The sequence below is a fragment of the Watersipora subatra genome, chromosome 7 (assembly GCF_963576615.1).
Source record: "Watersipora subatra chromosome 7, tzWatSuba1.1, whole genome shotgun sequence".
Classification (NCBI taxonomy): Eukaryota; Metazoa; Bryozoa; class Gymnolaemata; order Cheilostomatida; family Watersiporidae; genus Watersipora; species Watersipora subatra.
Window position 1 is genome coordinate 48,404,442 of NC_088714.1, and position 15,023 is coordinate 48,419,464.

The 15,023-nt window shown below is 34.3% G+C and overlaps 1 protein-coding gene across 1 annotated transcript in view; it reads left to right on the top strand.

Moving 5' to 3' along the window:
* Positions 1–14,459, top strand: part of LOC137400843 (tripartite motif-containing protein 59-like) — a 135,249-nt gene extending 120,790 nt beyond the window's left edge. Inside the window, exons 5-7 of the mRNA XM_068087185.1 lie at positions 13,425–13,698; positions 13,935–14,267; positions 14,386–14,459. Of these exons, the coding sequence (XP_067943286.1) occupies positions 13,425–13,698; positions 13,935–14,267; positions 14,386–14,459 (681 nt within the window). The remainder of the gene's footprint in view (positions 1–13,424; positions 13,699–13,934; positions 14,268–14,385) is intronic.
* Positions 14,460–15,023: the final 564 nt, after the last annotated feature.

Sequence of the window (15,023 nt, forward strand, 5' to 3'; positions counted from 1 at the left end):
TGATATCATAGTATGTCTCACCAATGATACTAGCCAAGTCTCGACTGCCTCTCCAGTGCAAATAAAACTGTTTATATAAACAAGCAGAAGCCAACTCAACATATGATTGGTGTTTACGAGTAGTTGAAATTTGTAGGTCAAAACGGTAGTCATTTTTGAAAAAAACAAACTCTATTTACAAGTAAATACTTGATGTAAAAATTTGGCTACATTTTTTTGATGCCTCAAGCTATTATGGAAAAAGAGTTGGTAATAAAACAAACAATCAACAAATAATCTTTCTCTACTTTTAGGGTAGTTTTCTACTTGTGAGTCCAAAGAAGCGGGTGCCTTATAATTCTTGTCCCCGCTTTAATTCTTAGTCCCCGCTATTAGGTTATATAAGGGAATCAGTGCAACTATATTTAAAGCTTGTGCTTTACCCTCCATCATCTTTTTTAGAAAGGCCATTCAAATAATTTTTGTTATTTAAATGTTTTGGTACTTGCAATGAATATATTATGTATTGTTACTGTAAGGAAACAGTTATACAATAAAGTATAAGCTGAACCATAAAATAAGAGAGATCTTTTAGGAGAAGTGAGATACACAATACCTTTAGTTAAACTCATAAGTAAAAATTAACTACTGTTTTCTCTCAGCAAATAGGTACACCAGTAGGTTGTTTACTTGTGTCATGCAGCTCCATATAACACTAACAAATGATTTGATTGTGAGTGAATTATTAATGTGATATAAGTAAATGTTACCAAGATAAATTTGGAATACTGATTTTTATTGACAAGAACTGTGCTCTTTTAAATAGTAACCTTTATTATTTTACTTTAAACAGTTTACAAGAAATACAGCAAAAGAAGCACTCACTGCTTAATGGTTATACACTGACCATAGATTCATCTCACAAGTTTGTTACTAACTTCAGACTATCAACATGATGGCTGATCTTCAATTGAGTGAAGACTACAGATGTGGTTACTGCTATGAACAGTTCAACTCTATGGATGATCCTAAAGAGCTCCCATGTCATCATGTCTTTTGTAAGACATGTTTAGAGGAAGACTATTCAATACATGGAAATGTCAGATGTAGATCATGTCTGTAAGTAGAACATATTCTGATAAAATGTAGGTTATAATACCATCCAATGTTATTATCGCTGGCTGTGTACCTACATGTAGCTGAAACTGGCATATCATATTACACTAAAAGGGTACATCTATAAAGAATATCTATATTGAAGATGGCATTGTTTGACTTCTACTCAATTGTACACTTTCACAGGCTCATTTATTGATGATATAGGTCAGTCTCCAAATTATGGAGTACAACCATTTAATTGTATATGTATTAGATCTCAATCATCTATAAGATAAATCTACCTTTAAACCTGTAATTAAATGCCATGGTGCACTATTTTTAAATCCTTCTTCTATAGTGGCGGTCAATTGAAGGAGGCGTTCAAGTAGAGGCTGGCAGTTTATTTTTCAAATAGCTCGTCAGAATTTTAGAAAGATAAATTTAGCCCTATTAGGGACGAAGCGAATGTTGCCTATATTTTGCTCCCTTTTCCCGGTGGAGCAGTATTAAACCTTTTGGATGCAATAAATCTGCTAAATTACCTCCAACTTGTCAAAGATCTGTTTAATAAATATGCATTGAGAAACCGAGAAATATCTCTAACAGTTGATATCATTTGCTTGCAATTGAGCTGCGTTGATATTATAGCTTGTGGCCTTTGCAATTTGTTGGCACTTTCAATTTTTAGTTCATTTTAAATATGAAAACATATTTCTATATTATATTTACCAATGTAGCATAAGAGCTCAATGCACTCATTGATATGTTTTCTATAGTTTTCAGCAAAAAAACTAACCTTTTATGTGCAATAGAAGAAGAGTTATGGGCGTCGATCAATCTTATCATCAGATTACCGATTATCAGATGCTATCAAATGATATGCTACAAATCTATGACAATCTATGACAAGCTTTGACAATCTACCAAAATGCTACAAATATATATTCAGCAAAAAGTTACATAAATGAACCACACTTATATTACACACAGAAACAAAAATTAATGTTTTCAAATCCTAACAAAAGTATTTCCATTGTTTGCTCGGATAGCTGCGTTCTGATTGTTGCTTTTGTTGGAGCGAACACCTTTTAGTTGTTGAATACTTTTCACAATGTTTTCTGAGTTCATTCCTTTTTCCGCACTGCTGAACTAGTCGACATTAGCCTCCAAACAATTTTTTTGCAGAGCAAAACCTTTACGTGCTGCACTTGGCACAAATGCAATACGTAAAGGTTTTGCTCGCTAAACATAATATTTTGGCCTAATACTTGCAAGCCGTTTTTATATATGTACAGCAAAATATTAACACTGCATTAAACAAGGAACTGCGATTAGCCTATAACAGTTAGAAATTATTTCCATAGCGTTGCTTTCAAAGTTCATCTACCATCGTAAATATAAACCAATTTTTATATATGTACTACAACGTATTAAGACCGTGTTATACAAAGAACTACTATTAGCCTGACACCGTTATTAATTATTTTTATGGTGTTGCTTTCAAAGTTTGAACGATAAAAAACAAAAAGCTTTGGAGTTGGGCAATGAGAGAATTGATTGTGATTAAAGGTTGACTTGCAACAATATTCACATTACAGTTATTTGATATCAACAGAATCACCATGTTTTACTCTGATGTGTTGAAGGTGCAAAGTATGTAGAAATGTGATTACAAGCTCTGAAAAGCTAAAAAATGAACAGTTAATCACAGCCACCACGAAAACGCCGTAGATTGGATTCCATTTCAGATTAAACCTTTAATGTAAACGATTCATGATTAATATGACTTTGTGGACACTTTTCTACTGGTCTCTTGATATTATGTGTCCATAAAATTCAAAGATAATCAAAGTGACGGTCAAATGGAGGTGGTGTTCAAATAAAGAGTGGCGCTCTATTTTTCAACTTTTCTCTCATAGTGGCAGTCAAATAGAGGTGACGTTCAAATAAAGGTGGCATTCAATTAGAGGTTTTATGGTATATTGAAGACGGCTTCAATTTTTCTGCTTGAATTTTTCTATTTAACTGTGCACTTGCGAAGGCTCATTTATTGAAGACATAGAACAGTCTTCAAACCATGGAGGACAACCATATAATTATATATGTATCAGATTTCAATCATGTGGATATTAATCTCTGACTGACTCTTTTACCGATTCTCCCCTCCTCTAAAATTATGGTTTTCTCCATGATTGTCATCTGTCTGTCTATAGCTATTAAAATCTTGGAACTAAAATTCTCACCACCTGCTGGATTTGAACTCGCGGTGATTGCAATCATGAGTTTGCAATCCAATTGTCTAACCACAAGTTCACGAAGGCTCTTACGATTCAAAGCCTTTACTGTACACTTTATACACCATTTCCTGATTCTACATGCTAAATGACATAATAATTAAAACTCTATTAACTCTATGAAACACGATAGAGTTTCATAGAGTTTTTTGTCCTCGCCGTACTAGGGGTTCGTCCTCGAGTTTCATAAAGACTTTTTTGTCTTTGACGTACTAAAGCTAAGTTGTTTTCCGCAAAACGATATAAACTATTCTTCCTCTCGAAATTAAATTTTTGGCGATTGTTCAGCGTCATCCGTTATAGTAAAAATGGGTTCGCAAACAGATAAGTGATAAAATGTTTGGTTAAAATTTGACTAAAATGCATACTATAACTTCCTTCAAGTATGTTTTTAGTAAGCTAAATTCATATGAGTTGGATTCAACATTTATGTAACACATCTGTCTTGAAACTAAGAACTCTGAACGTGGTACATTGTAATGCTACATTTTCATCATAACCACAGAGTGCACTAAAGTTATTGTAGTTAACTATTATAGTTACTAAGGTTAATTTATTGTTTGTTAACTACCTCATGACATTGAACTTGCAAGATCTTGCTTTGCAAACTCAACTCTGCCATGTCAATATTGTGGTTGGTAGGGTTGCTATGATTAGCAGCATGTTTTTTGTCAATCTGGCTTGACTGACTGAATCAATATCTATATATCTGTATGGTTGTTTCTAAAACTAGCCGATGATTTGGCACGATGTGGTTCTCAAATTTTTTACAGCTGTCAAATGAATTACCAAAAAGCATGCAAGCTGTTTAGAACACATAAAAACTCATAGAATATTTATTAATTATTGTACAACCTTTATTTGAAGGCCACTTTTATTTGCACACTACTTTTAATAGAATGCCATTATTGGAGAAGGGTTAAAAATACAGTGTCACCCTTTAATTGAACGCCACTTTTATTTGAACATCCCCTCTAATAGAACACCACTGTAGGAGAAGGGTTGCAAAATGCACTGTTGCTTTTTAATTGAACTCCACCTCTATTTGACCACCACCTTGATGTTGTTTGATCTTCACAAACACACAATAAAAATTGATCAGCAGAAGATTACCCACAAATAGTACTAATAATGAGCTCACTCTGATTGGAAGTAACTAAGGTCATAATCTGATCCATTGTTTTAGAATCGTTCATAATGTGGTTTACAATCTGATGAGGAGACTTTAAAGAGTTTTGATAAACAATGAGCATACTGTTCAGAAACGTAATGGCATCCATTGTTATGAGGTATCAAAGTCTGTTTTCTAACTCAAAAGCTTTACAGTTTTTTCTTTAAAACTTTGAAAACACACTATCAAAATAGCTAATATTTTTTAGTCATAGTAGTTCCTTTGTTTAACTCGATGTGATACTTCGACGTATATTAAAAACGGTTTAGCAAAACTGATTGTAATATACGTCAAACTCCTGAGGCCGACAGAGAAGAAGAGTACAAAATATAAATGATATTAGCATCGCTTAGCCCATGAAAAGGTTAATTTTATCTTCCCAAAATTCTGATGAGCTCGTCAAAAATACAGTGCCACTTTTTATTTGAGAGTCATCTCTAATAAAACGCCACGATGAGAGAAGGCTTGAAAATACAGCACCACAGTGTTCAAATAAAGCTTTTTATGGCAAGTGATGTTTTCATGATTGCACTGTGTACTGGGTATTTTACACTAATATATCCTCGTGTTTAAAGTTTTAAGCACAAATCTTTTCGTACTTTATATATTATTGTTTTTATCTATATTATATATTATCGTATATTTCCTTTTCGTACTATATATAGTCTAATAGAGGAAAGCGCTCTGAACTTTTAATGTTGAGGCTATAGCCTCTTCTTATGCAGTTCTTATCTAAAGTAACTCTATTGGTAATTTATTATACACAACTTTACAGCTGTAAATAGAGGATTGTGATGGCCTAAATATTATTACAGAACAGAGTATGAAATGAAGACATTTGATGAGCTGCCCAAAGCTAAACTCAATACTGAAGATAACATAACTCCAACATCACTCACCTGTGACTGTGACAATTGTGATGAGCAGGTGGCTGTCAGCTACTGTATTGAATGTGCAGTGAAGATGTGTGACACTCATCAGCAGGTATTGTTTTAGCTATTGAATAAAGTGAAATCAAATGTAATACTGTATGCTGAACGCCTATGCAATTTGCTGTCACTGCAATTTTTATCGATTTTCATTTTTTGCCAACACCGGTTTCTGTTGCATGCAAATAATGCTGACTTAGCTAAATAATCAAATATTTAGCTAAGTCTAATAATAATAACTTAACTAACTAATCAAATATTCAAGTCTTTGAACTACTATTTTCCAGTTTTACTGCTATACAGGGCATGCAGCAAAATTAACATGTGATAAATTGAGAAAGCATTGAGAAAAATCAAGAGATGTTTTGGCACTTTCCAACGGGGTTAGAAAAAATCATGATTTAAAAAAAATTTTTTTTCATTCAAATAGGATGTTTTTGAAAACATCAATTACCAGCTCATTTTGCATAATCGCTAACATAATATTAGTTTATTTTGTTGAAGTATGCCACATGAAAACATTAGCAACATAACATAACAAAACAACTTCGTATCACTTTAATTTATTAAAAGTTGTGCAGTTCATATTTACAGTAGACTCTCTATAAGACTCCTTTTTGGGGGCGGTTTTCAGGACCTTGTAAATGAATACAAGTTTCCCTGCCTTTTATACACAAGCCTGTTCCTAAGCTTGGAATGCAAAACACCAAATGTTGAAAACACCCCCTCCATTCCAGCACTTAAAGGAACATCACCCAGAACCTGGCCACTTATCACTTACAAAAGAAATTTGTACTTAATAACTATTAATTAGCCTTTTTAATGTTTCAAACTTTGCTTACTGCTAACAATCAATGGTACAATCACAGCCTTTGAGATGGGAAAGTTCTGAAGAAAATAAATAAAACATGATATTTTAGGATGATTTAAATCAATGATTTGAATCATTTGATTTTAATCGGCCAACCCTGCTTTTCAATAAGTCCTGATTTATATGAACTCCATTTTAGAATTGTATTAGTTTTATAAAGTTGATATGGTTTATTTTTATCAGGTTTTACCCACCTAAAATATTCAAAAATAAGGTTGTAGGTATTATTGGACTTGGTTTCTTAACTTTTTAATAGAAGAATATTTAAACTACCACTGAGAAACCTTGCTTAAACCATTTATCTTATTAACTATTAACTCGCATGGCTGAATGAATGACATAATTCAATTTTGTGTGTTGCAATTTATAAAGCCAACTAATGGTTTGTTTTTTTCCAATTTCTGATATTTTTTATTGGCAATGGCTGCGCTTCTCCATTTAACTAAGAAGATTTTTTGATGAGGGATGTTAAAGAGTTGAAAAATGGTAACTAACCTATGTTATTTGATTAACTTTTAGTAATTAACTTAAAACAATTTAAGCTAATGCAAGTGTAGCTAACTAAAGCCTGGTTGCCATATAAATTGCGAGACTTCGGCGGTAACTTGCGCAACAAAACTTTTGCGACGCTAGGCGCGACAGTATCTGCTCACATATAAGCTGCATCACTAAACACAATTGCGTAATCAAATAAAATATGCGCTCGCCATGCCGTTTTTATAATGGTGACTTTCACCTGTACAGTGCATTTCGGGAAAGTTTTGTCTGCGGCCTTTTGCGAAACTTGAACAGCACTAAACTATTGCGTTGCCGCCGGCAACTACCGGTTCTCATTTCACCGCTAATAGCCTGTGACGCTGTCACTGGTGCTTTGCGACGTATATGGGAACCAGGCTTTAAAGCATATATGTAGTTTTCATGTCATTCGTTGCAGAGGTTTTTTACATCTGAACTATTGTAATTATGAAACATTTTAGATATGAGAAGTGTTTTGCTAAAAATTTTTGTTTGACACATGAAAGAAAATCGACCTTATCAAGTCACTCAATGCTTATTCAAATGGTTAGCTCACTGACAAAAATCATATGTATAAAAATCAATGACAGAAAGGGTTCTATTTTATATTGGAAATAACATCAGTTTTCAGTAGAAATCGTAATGTTGTGCTGAAGCCTATTACTAACCCTTTGCTTTTCTGCACAAACTACAGTTACTCGCTGTCTAATCTCTTACATGATAAACATGTTTTTGTATTATTCTTGGGTTATGAATTAACTCGTGCTAAATAATATATACATGTACATGAATAAGAGTGAATAATGTGATTTTGTAAAGCTATGTGGACTGACACATTTGGTACACCTTAGTTATATTACATATACATGTGTATTGTTAGCTGTAGTATCTACAAGCAGCTATAATCCAGTTTTAATATGTAGGTGCAATTGCATTGGTTTTTTATTCATTTCTTGCTCAAAGCTGTTAGCAAAGCAAACAATTTACATAAAAAACTTTATGATTACCAATTTAAAATGAGACTATTTATATCTCACATTGAGTCAAATATAGCATTACCACTTGCATTTTTACAATGTAGACACAAGTCTGAATAAATAAATTACACATTTAAACTACATCAAAATAAGAAGTAAGCATGACATCTTCTTTCCTCTTAACATGTCACATAATCATTGAAATAAGCAGGTCTCAAATGAGCACGGCTATTCTGGCGAACTAGTTGATTTAAAACGCGAGCCATGCATGATTGGTTTACTGACCATCAGTGAGCACATATGTATTACATACAAAGCTACGTAGTTTTATACAGTCACAGAAATTGAAAGTTGAGACCTTTGACAATATTGAATGGACAACCTTGTATGGCATCACCTACATCAGAATTCGAATCAACAGCAGCATGATCATTATCTGCATACTCCTTTTGTTTATTTGAAACTCATCTTCCCATTTATAAACATATTGTATTCTTACATGGCACCAAGGAAATATTGATCATTAGTTTTGTACACAGGAATCAATCATGCAGAAGAGTGCCAGGTGACACATTCATGATAGAATTTTAGGATGTTCTATGCACCAGATAGAATGATCTTAATTCCGACCTTTGTGAACGGTATTTTGGATAGTCTGGTTTAGAATGTGACTAAGCCTCTCAACCTCGCCTTTGGCTCTGGGATAATATGTAGAAATGCAATATTGGTTGTTATCATGGATTTTTAGAAAGTCCTCAAACTCACGAGTGATGACACATGACTTGTTATGACTTACAAACCCCTCTAGATTACTTTTCGGGGTAAACACATTTTCTACAAAAGAAATACTAATTTGTTAATGTTACACTTGACATTAATAATTCCTCATGTTACTTGCTTTTCTGGTCAACTAGCGGGTAAATGTCGCTAAAAGGTAAAATTGTTCTGGTCAACTAAATATGCCTGAGAAACAACTGCATATCAGACTAGGTTTCATTTTCAAGGAACATCTCACTGTAAACTTTGTCTTTCATCATAGAAATGCCTTCAATCACTTATTGTATGCCTTATTAACTATACATCTGATCATCTCAATATTCACATTAAAGGTTGAATTGTAGCAAAATTTACATTACAGTTATTTGGTATCAACAGATTCACTATGTCTTACTCTGCTGTGTTGTAGGTGCAAAAAATGTGGAAATGTGATTACAAGCTCCTAAAAGCTAAAAACGAACAGTTAATCGCCGCCATCACAAAACCGTCGTAGATTGGAATCTCTTTTCAAAACAGCTCAAATGGGACTTAGATCTACAAGATAGTTTCTGTTTAATTTTTCATGCAACCTTATTCGTCGAAATATTTTCACAAATATTTTCTCTATTTTCTATTTCATCGTCATTGTAATGCTGTCACTTTTAGCAGTGATATCTTATAACTTACCATAAAAATTTGTCTAATTTTTTAACCTTACCTCGAAAGAGTACATATTATTGTCTGATAATCATGACGAGCCTATTGGTCACCTGTGATATTCAAAAAGTGCTGCAAAACTTATTTGTGAAGTATTGGGTCACATGATCAGATTACGACTTGACAATTAGACCAAGTTGAAATAAAACTGTAAAGTAGCGAGCATCTATATTTGATAAGGGGTCTTCGGCAAAACCCGAAGTGTGTGTTATAAACTAGTGCTATATTGAGCCTTTTATTGGCCTTTCAATTCACGTGAGAACATCACGTGACAAAACACTAACCAAATGTAATGACTACGTCAGAGAAATAAACTGATTCCAATCTACGGTGGCTTTTCGTTTTTGAGCTTTTATAAGAGCTTGTAATCACATTTCCACATATTTGGCACTTACAACACAGCAGAGTAAGACATGGTGAAGCTTTTGATACCAAATAACTGTAATGTGAATTTTGTTGCAAGTCAAACTTTAAGTATACTTAAAGGTTGACTTGTAACAAAATTAAACTATAGTTTAACGCTAGACTGACAATACAAAGAGAAACTGGACAAATACGTTTAAGTTTGTTTCATAAGAGGTTCTATCTGGTCCAAACATACATACATATATAGTCAATATATATATAGAATATAAATATAGAATACACAACACTCATCATCCAATAGTAGCTGGTTACATGCAGACCAATGAGTCGGAGTAGAAAATACCTTGGCACTTGTCATTTTATGAACCAACCCCAGGATGTTTGATAATGAATGATGTATACCACAATATTCTCATGAAGCTTAAATGTAGATTGGTTGGTGCACACCCTATAATATTACTAGAAGCTTTTTTGCCAACAACCACGAGGCTTTTCAATCTTTTCTATACGCCATCCGACTCAAAACATTTTAATCCAATTTTGAACTTTTCACACATCTCAGATTATAGAACATGGATCTTTTTGAACAACTGGTTGAGCACCTAACTTTGTTTTGTAATTTTGTTACCTGTTTTGTGATAAACATAGGATGATCTTTGAATTCCTTGATACTAGTGGGATTAGAACTAATTGGTCTCGGCACATTTAGACCTAGCAGTGAGGACCACCTACATCTACTACATGCAGGATAATTTCACACGACTGGCTTTCAACCATTACCTTAACCTCGAAACAACCTGCAATAGAAGTCAACTTACCTGAATAGTCAAAAAGGTTTGCAGGGCTTCAACCAACTGGCAGAGAAGTTCTTTCTTTACATATCATGTGCCAACAATGGCGAATTAGTCCCCATATTTATCTGAAACTCATATTCAGGAAAACACAAGATCTTCTGCACTAACTATTTTTGCGAAAGATTATAGCTTATCAGACTGTTCGCTGTAGAAAAAAAATGTGTGTAAATCATTATTACTAGTGTCATTGGGCTTGGCTTTTTGCACAGTTTGCTCTTAGCATAGTGCCCGATATCATGACAGACATTACACTTACGAGTCATAGCTGTACACATGTCATCGCTGCGCTTGTGAGCAGTATTACTGCAAGCATAGCATGACACAGATTGTTTACTAAATAAAGGACAAAGACTTTCTCTTCTGTTTGCTGTCGCCATAGCCAGAACTAAATTTGCTGACAGAAATATCTTATCGTTACCTGTTGCGGAAGCTGCGTTGCCCTGGAGAATACTTGGCTCACGCTAGGCATGAACAATGTCAATATTGATCTGCAATGTCATTCTGCTAAGTAGTCAGCTCAGATCGTTCTTGCGTAACAGCATTTTTTTTATAAACTATGAAGTCATTCATCTTTGCAACAATATGACTTCACAAAATTTTTACAAAGGGTACCATAGTCGTTGCAGTTGCAACCCACCACATTTTACAAAATTCAGCCACAAAATAAATTATACAAGAATTTATCTTTGTGTTGCGAGCGTGCCTTGAACTTGTAATAATCTGGCTTTGGCTGCCTCATTAGTATGATTTGCCACTTTGAGGCTAAAAAGCGCATGGCATGTTTGATGACCTAAGCTCAAGTTAAATTGAGCACTTCTAATATTATCAGACATCTGCAATATTCCTCCAATCAGCTCAAAGCTTGATGAAATTGCATTGGTTGTTTTATTTATTTATTCCTCAAAACTGTTAACAAAGCAAACGACTTACAAAAAGACTGCCAAGTTAAAACAAAGTTATTCACATCTCACAGCAAGACAGTTTCAAAGTTACCACTTAAAATTTCACAATGTGAACACCAATTAAAATAGCCGTTGCACGCTCAGACAGCTCTAAACTATGGAATGAAAATTACATGCATATTAACCTCATAATATACTGTTGTTAATAGATGTCTTTGTTGAAGATTCATGGTTCATTGTTTGGCAACAAGCATCAGGAAATAACAATATCTACTTACCAACTGCATCCTGGGACGTACAAAAGGATCATATGTCAGCATCATAGAGGGGAGGTGCTTGAAGTTTGTGTTAAGTGTCAACATAAACCTTGTGCAAGATGTGAAAATGACGAAAGAAAATGCCAGGGTATGTATGACTAGTTTAAGATGCGACAGTAGAACAAGATACTAAGGCAGATATACATTGTAGTGTAGCTATTGTACCATGTGGTATTGAAAAGAGTAAATCCAGAGCTAGGCATGTGCAGCTTTAATACAAAATTTCATTAAGGCATCTTTCATTTTAAAATGTGGTTCTTAACTCACCTAATGATAAAAAATTATTTTTCGACAACTATGTGGATAATACTTTTTGCAAATGCTTTTGGTTTATGGCTGTTGCATAAACTTAAACATAAAGCTTAAAGGTTAACTTGCAAAAAAATTCACATTACAGCTATATGGTACCAAAAAATTTACCATGTCTTACACTGCTGTGTTGTAGGTGCAAAATATGTGGAAATGTGATTACAAGCTCTTAAAAGCTCAAAAACGAACAGTTCATCGCAGCCATCACGAAAATGCCGTAGATCGGAATCCCTTTCCAAAACAGCTCAAATGGGACAGAGTTGAAAAAGATGATTTCTGTTTACACTTTCATGCAACTTTATTTGTCGAAATATTTTCACAAATATACTTCACACATTCAATAAAACCATGTATATTGTCATTACGCGTCTATTTCATCATCATCGTAATGCTGTTACTTTGAGCACTAATATCTCAAAACCTACCGTAAAAAATTTGTTTAATTTTCTTAACCTCAGCTCAAAGGAGTACATATCATCCTCTGATAAACATGAAGAGCCTGTTGGTCACCTGGAATAGTCGAAAAAGGCTGCAGAAATTGTTCGTGCTGTTTGGCAAGAAGTATGGGTTCACACGATCAGATTACGACTAGATGATTAGCGAGCATTTATATTTGATACGGTCTTTTCGGTAAAACTCGAAGTGTTTGTCATAAACTAACGCTATGAGACATTTTATATTGAGCCTTTTATTGGCCTTTCAATTCACGTGATAACATCATGCGTCAAAAAAATAACCAAAATATTTGAGAACGTCATCGAAATAAAGAGATTCTACACTACGGCGTTTCCGAGATGGCTGTGATTAACTGTTCGTTGTTTAGCTTTTAGGAGCTTGTAATTACATTTCTACAGATTTGGCACCTACAACACAGCAGGGTAAGACATGGTGAATTTTTTAATACCAAATAACTGTAATATGGATTTTGCTGCAAGTAAACCTTTAAACTTCTTTTTAAGCTAACAACACTATTTATCTCTTAGGTGTTGGCGCAATTTGCTCGATCACTTATTCATTTCTTTGTTTTGTAATTTTTTTCCACAATTTCTAAGACTATCTTAATTTTCTTTTATCTTTTCATAGAAGGTTCTACTGATCACATGTTCAGCTCTTTGAACATCCTGAAAAAAGAAATAGCTGCCCATTTTGACAGCTTACTCCATTCTGCTAGTGAGAAGTTAACAGAGATTTGTAAGACGGACAAAGAGATATGGAAAGTTCTAGATGAGGAGGAGGTTGAGTGTGCTAAGAGAATACAGATGATAGAAAGAGTCAGTGATGAACAGGTAGTTTGATGTACTAATTGCCTTTTCTATAACCAGAAGTACAGTTTATATCATATACCATCTTGATTATGATTGGTTTCAGATTGAAATGATCAGAGAGGAAAGTGAGAAACTAAAGAAGCAGATCTATGAGTACCAGAGAGAACTGATAGATCAAGTAGAGTCATACAACACAGAGTTGATGGCTAAGAAAGAGAGACTGGAAGAGTCATGTACAGAAGTACGGAAGTGGTTGAGAGAGAGTCATGTGACTGAGAAGATGGAGCAGAAGCAGCAGATGACAGATCAGCTGATGAATAACACAGATGTAACGATTGACTGCCCACTTACAAGGACTCCAGCTCTCATACACACTGGTGAGTGAAGCTAATCAAGGATTAGTAGAAAAAATAGTTTTGAGTGACCACAGTACTGCTTTTTAAAAGTATGACTCTTTATACTGATTTATTTATACTGAGTCTTACAGGTGAAAAGCTTGATGCTTAGTCTTACAACTGTGTAATAGTTGATTAGTATTTGATACAAATAAACACAAATAGTTTATTTGTAACAGTGGCTCATTCTATTATGTAGCTATGTTTGACTGTTCCAGGTAAACAATTCGTTCAATTGCCGAAGTTGGTTGCTACTCCCACATCACTGACTTTTATGTCTGAACACTCTACTAATAGTAGTTGTTACTCCGCTGCATATTTGGCAAATGAAAAACTCATTTTGGGATGTGCTGATGGAGTGGAATGCCTGAATAAAGATTCTTCAGAAGTGGTCAAGTTTATGACCAGCAGTTTAAGCCAAGAAGTTACGTCTGTTCAGGTATACAACAACAACTTTTATATCCTGGAAAGCATTGGAAACGAGAAGACTGTTTATCAGTGCCTCTCTGATGTCAGCCAAAAAGAGAAGTTGTTTTCCTTCGAATATCCGGGTAATACGGCACCATTAGCTGCTGTTAGTAAAGACTACTTGGTTGCTACTAACCCTGATGAGAAGAAGTTAGTACTCTACACCTTCTCTACTAAATCAACAAGACTTCTAACTCCTAGTATATGTTCATGTGATCTGCACTTCCTGCGAGACGGAGACCTGCTTTCAACCAGCACAGATTCAGATTCTCTAGTAAGATACAAAATAGCAGATGACCAGCTTATCACCATCTGGACTTCTGAAACACTGATTAATGCAAGTGCTGTCACCTCTGATGTAAATGAATTAATTTATGTCACTACTGATGAAAGAAAAGTTATCTACATCGTCTCTCCTGAAGGTTTGTTGTTTTTAAAAGAATGATTTACCTTCACCTCATGCACACTCCATGTAGGTGTGAAACAATTTCAAAACTACTTGAGTAGTGTTTATTACAAAAAAATAAACCCTTCGAGTGCCGCATTACTTGTTGCCGCAAATTTCATTTCACTACAAAATGTGGCATTCTGTTTTGACTCATGCCTCTGTTGTTACTTGTTTTATCTAGCTCAAATTAACAATATATTGGTAAAGCCCTTTCAACAACAGAAAATATTCAATACTACTTGTTCCGGATAACCTTGTAGCAAATCAGATGATACCGAATACAAAAAAGCTGGTTTTTGAACTAAAATCCATCTATCTGGGCTGGAATTTGGATAGCATAAACGCTAACTATTTTATTTTGCTGGTAGAAGTGTGAAGATAACCTGAAAGC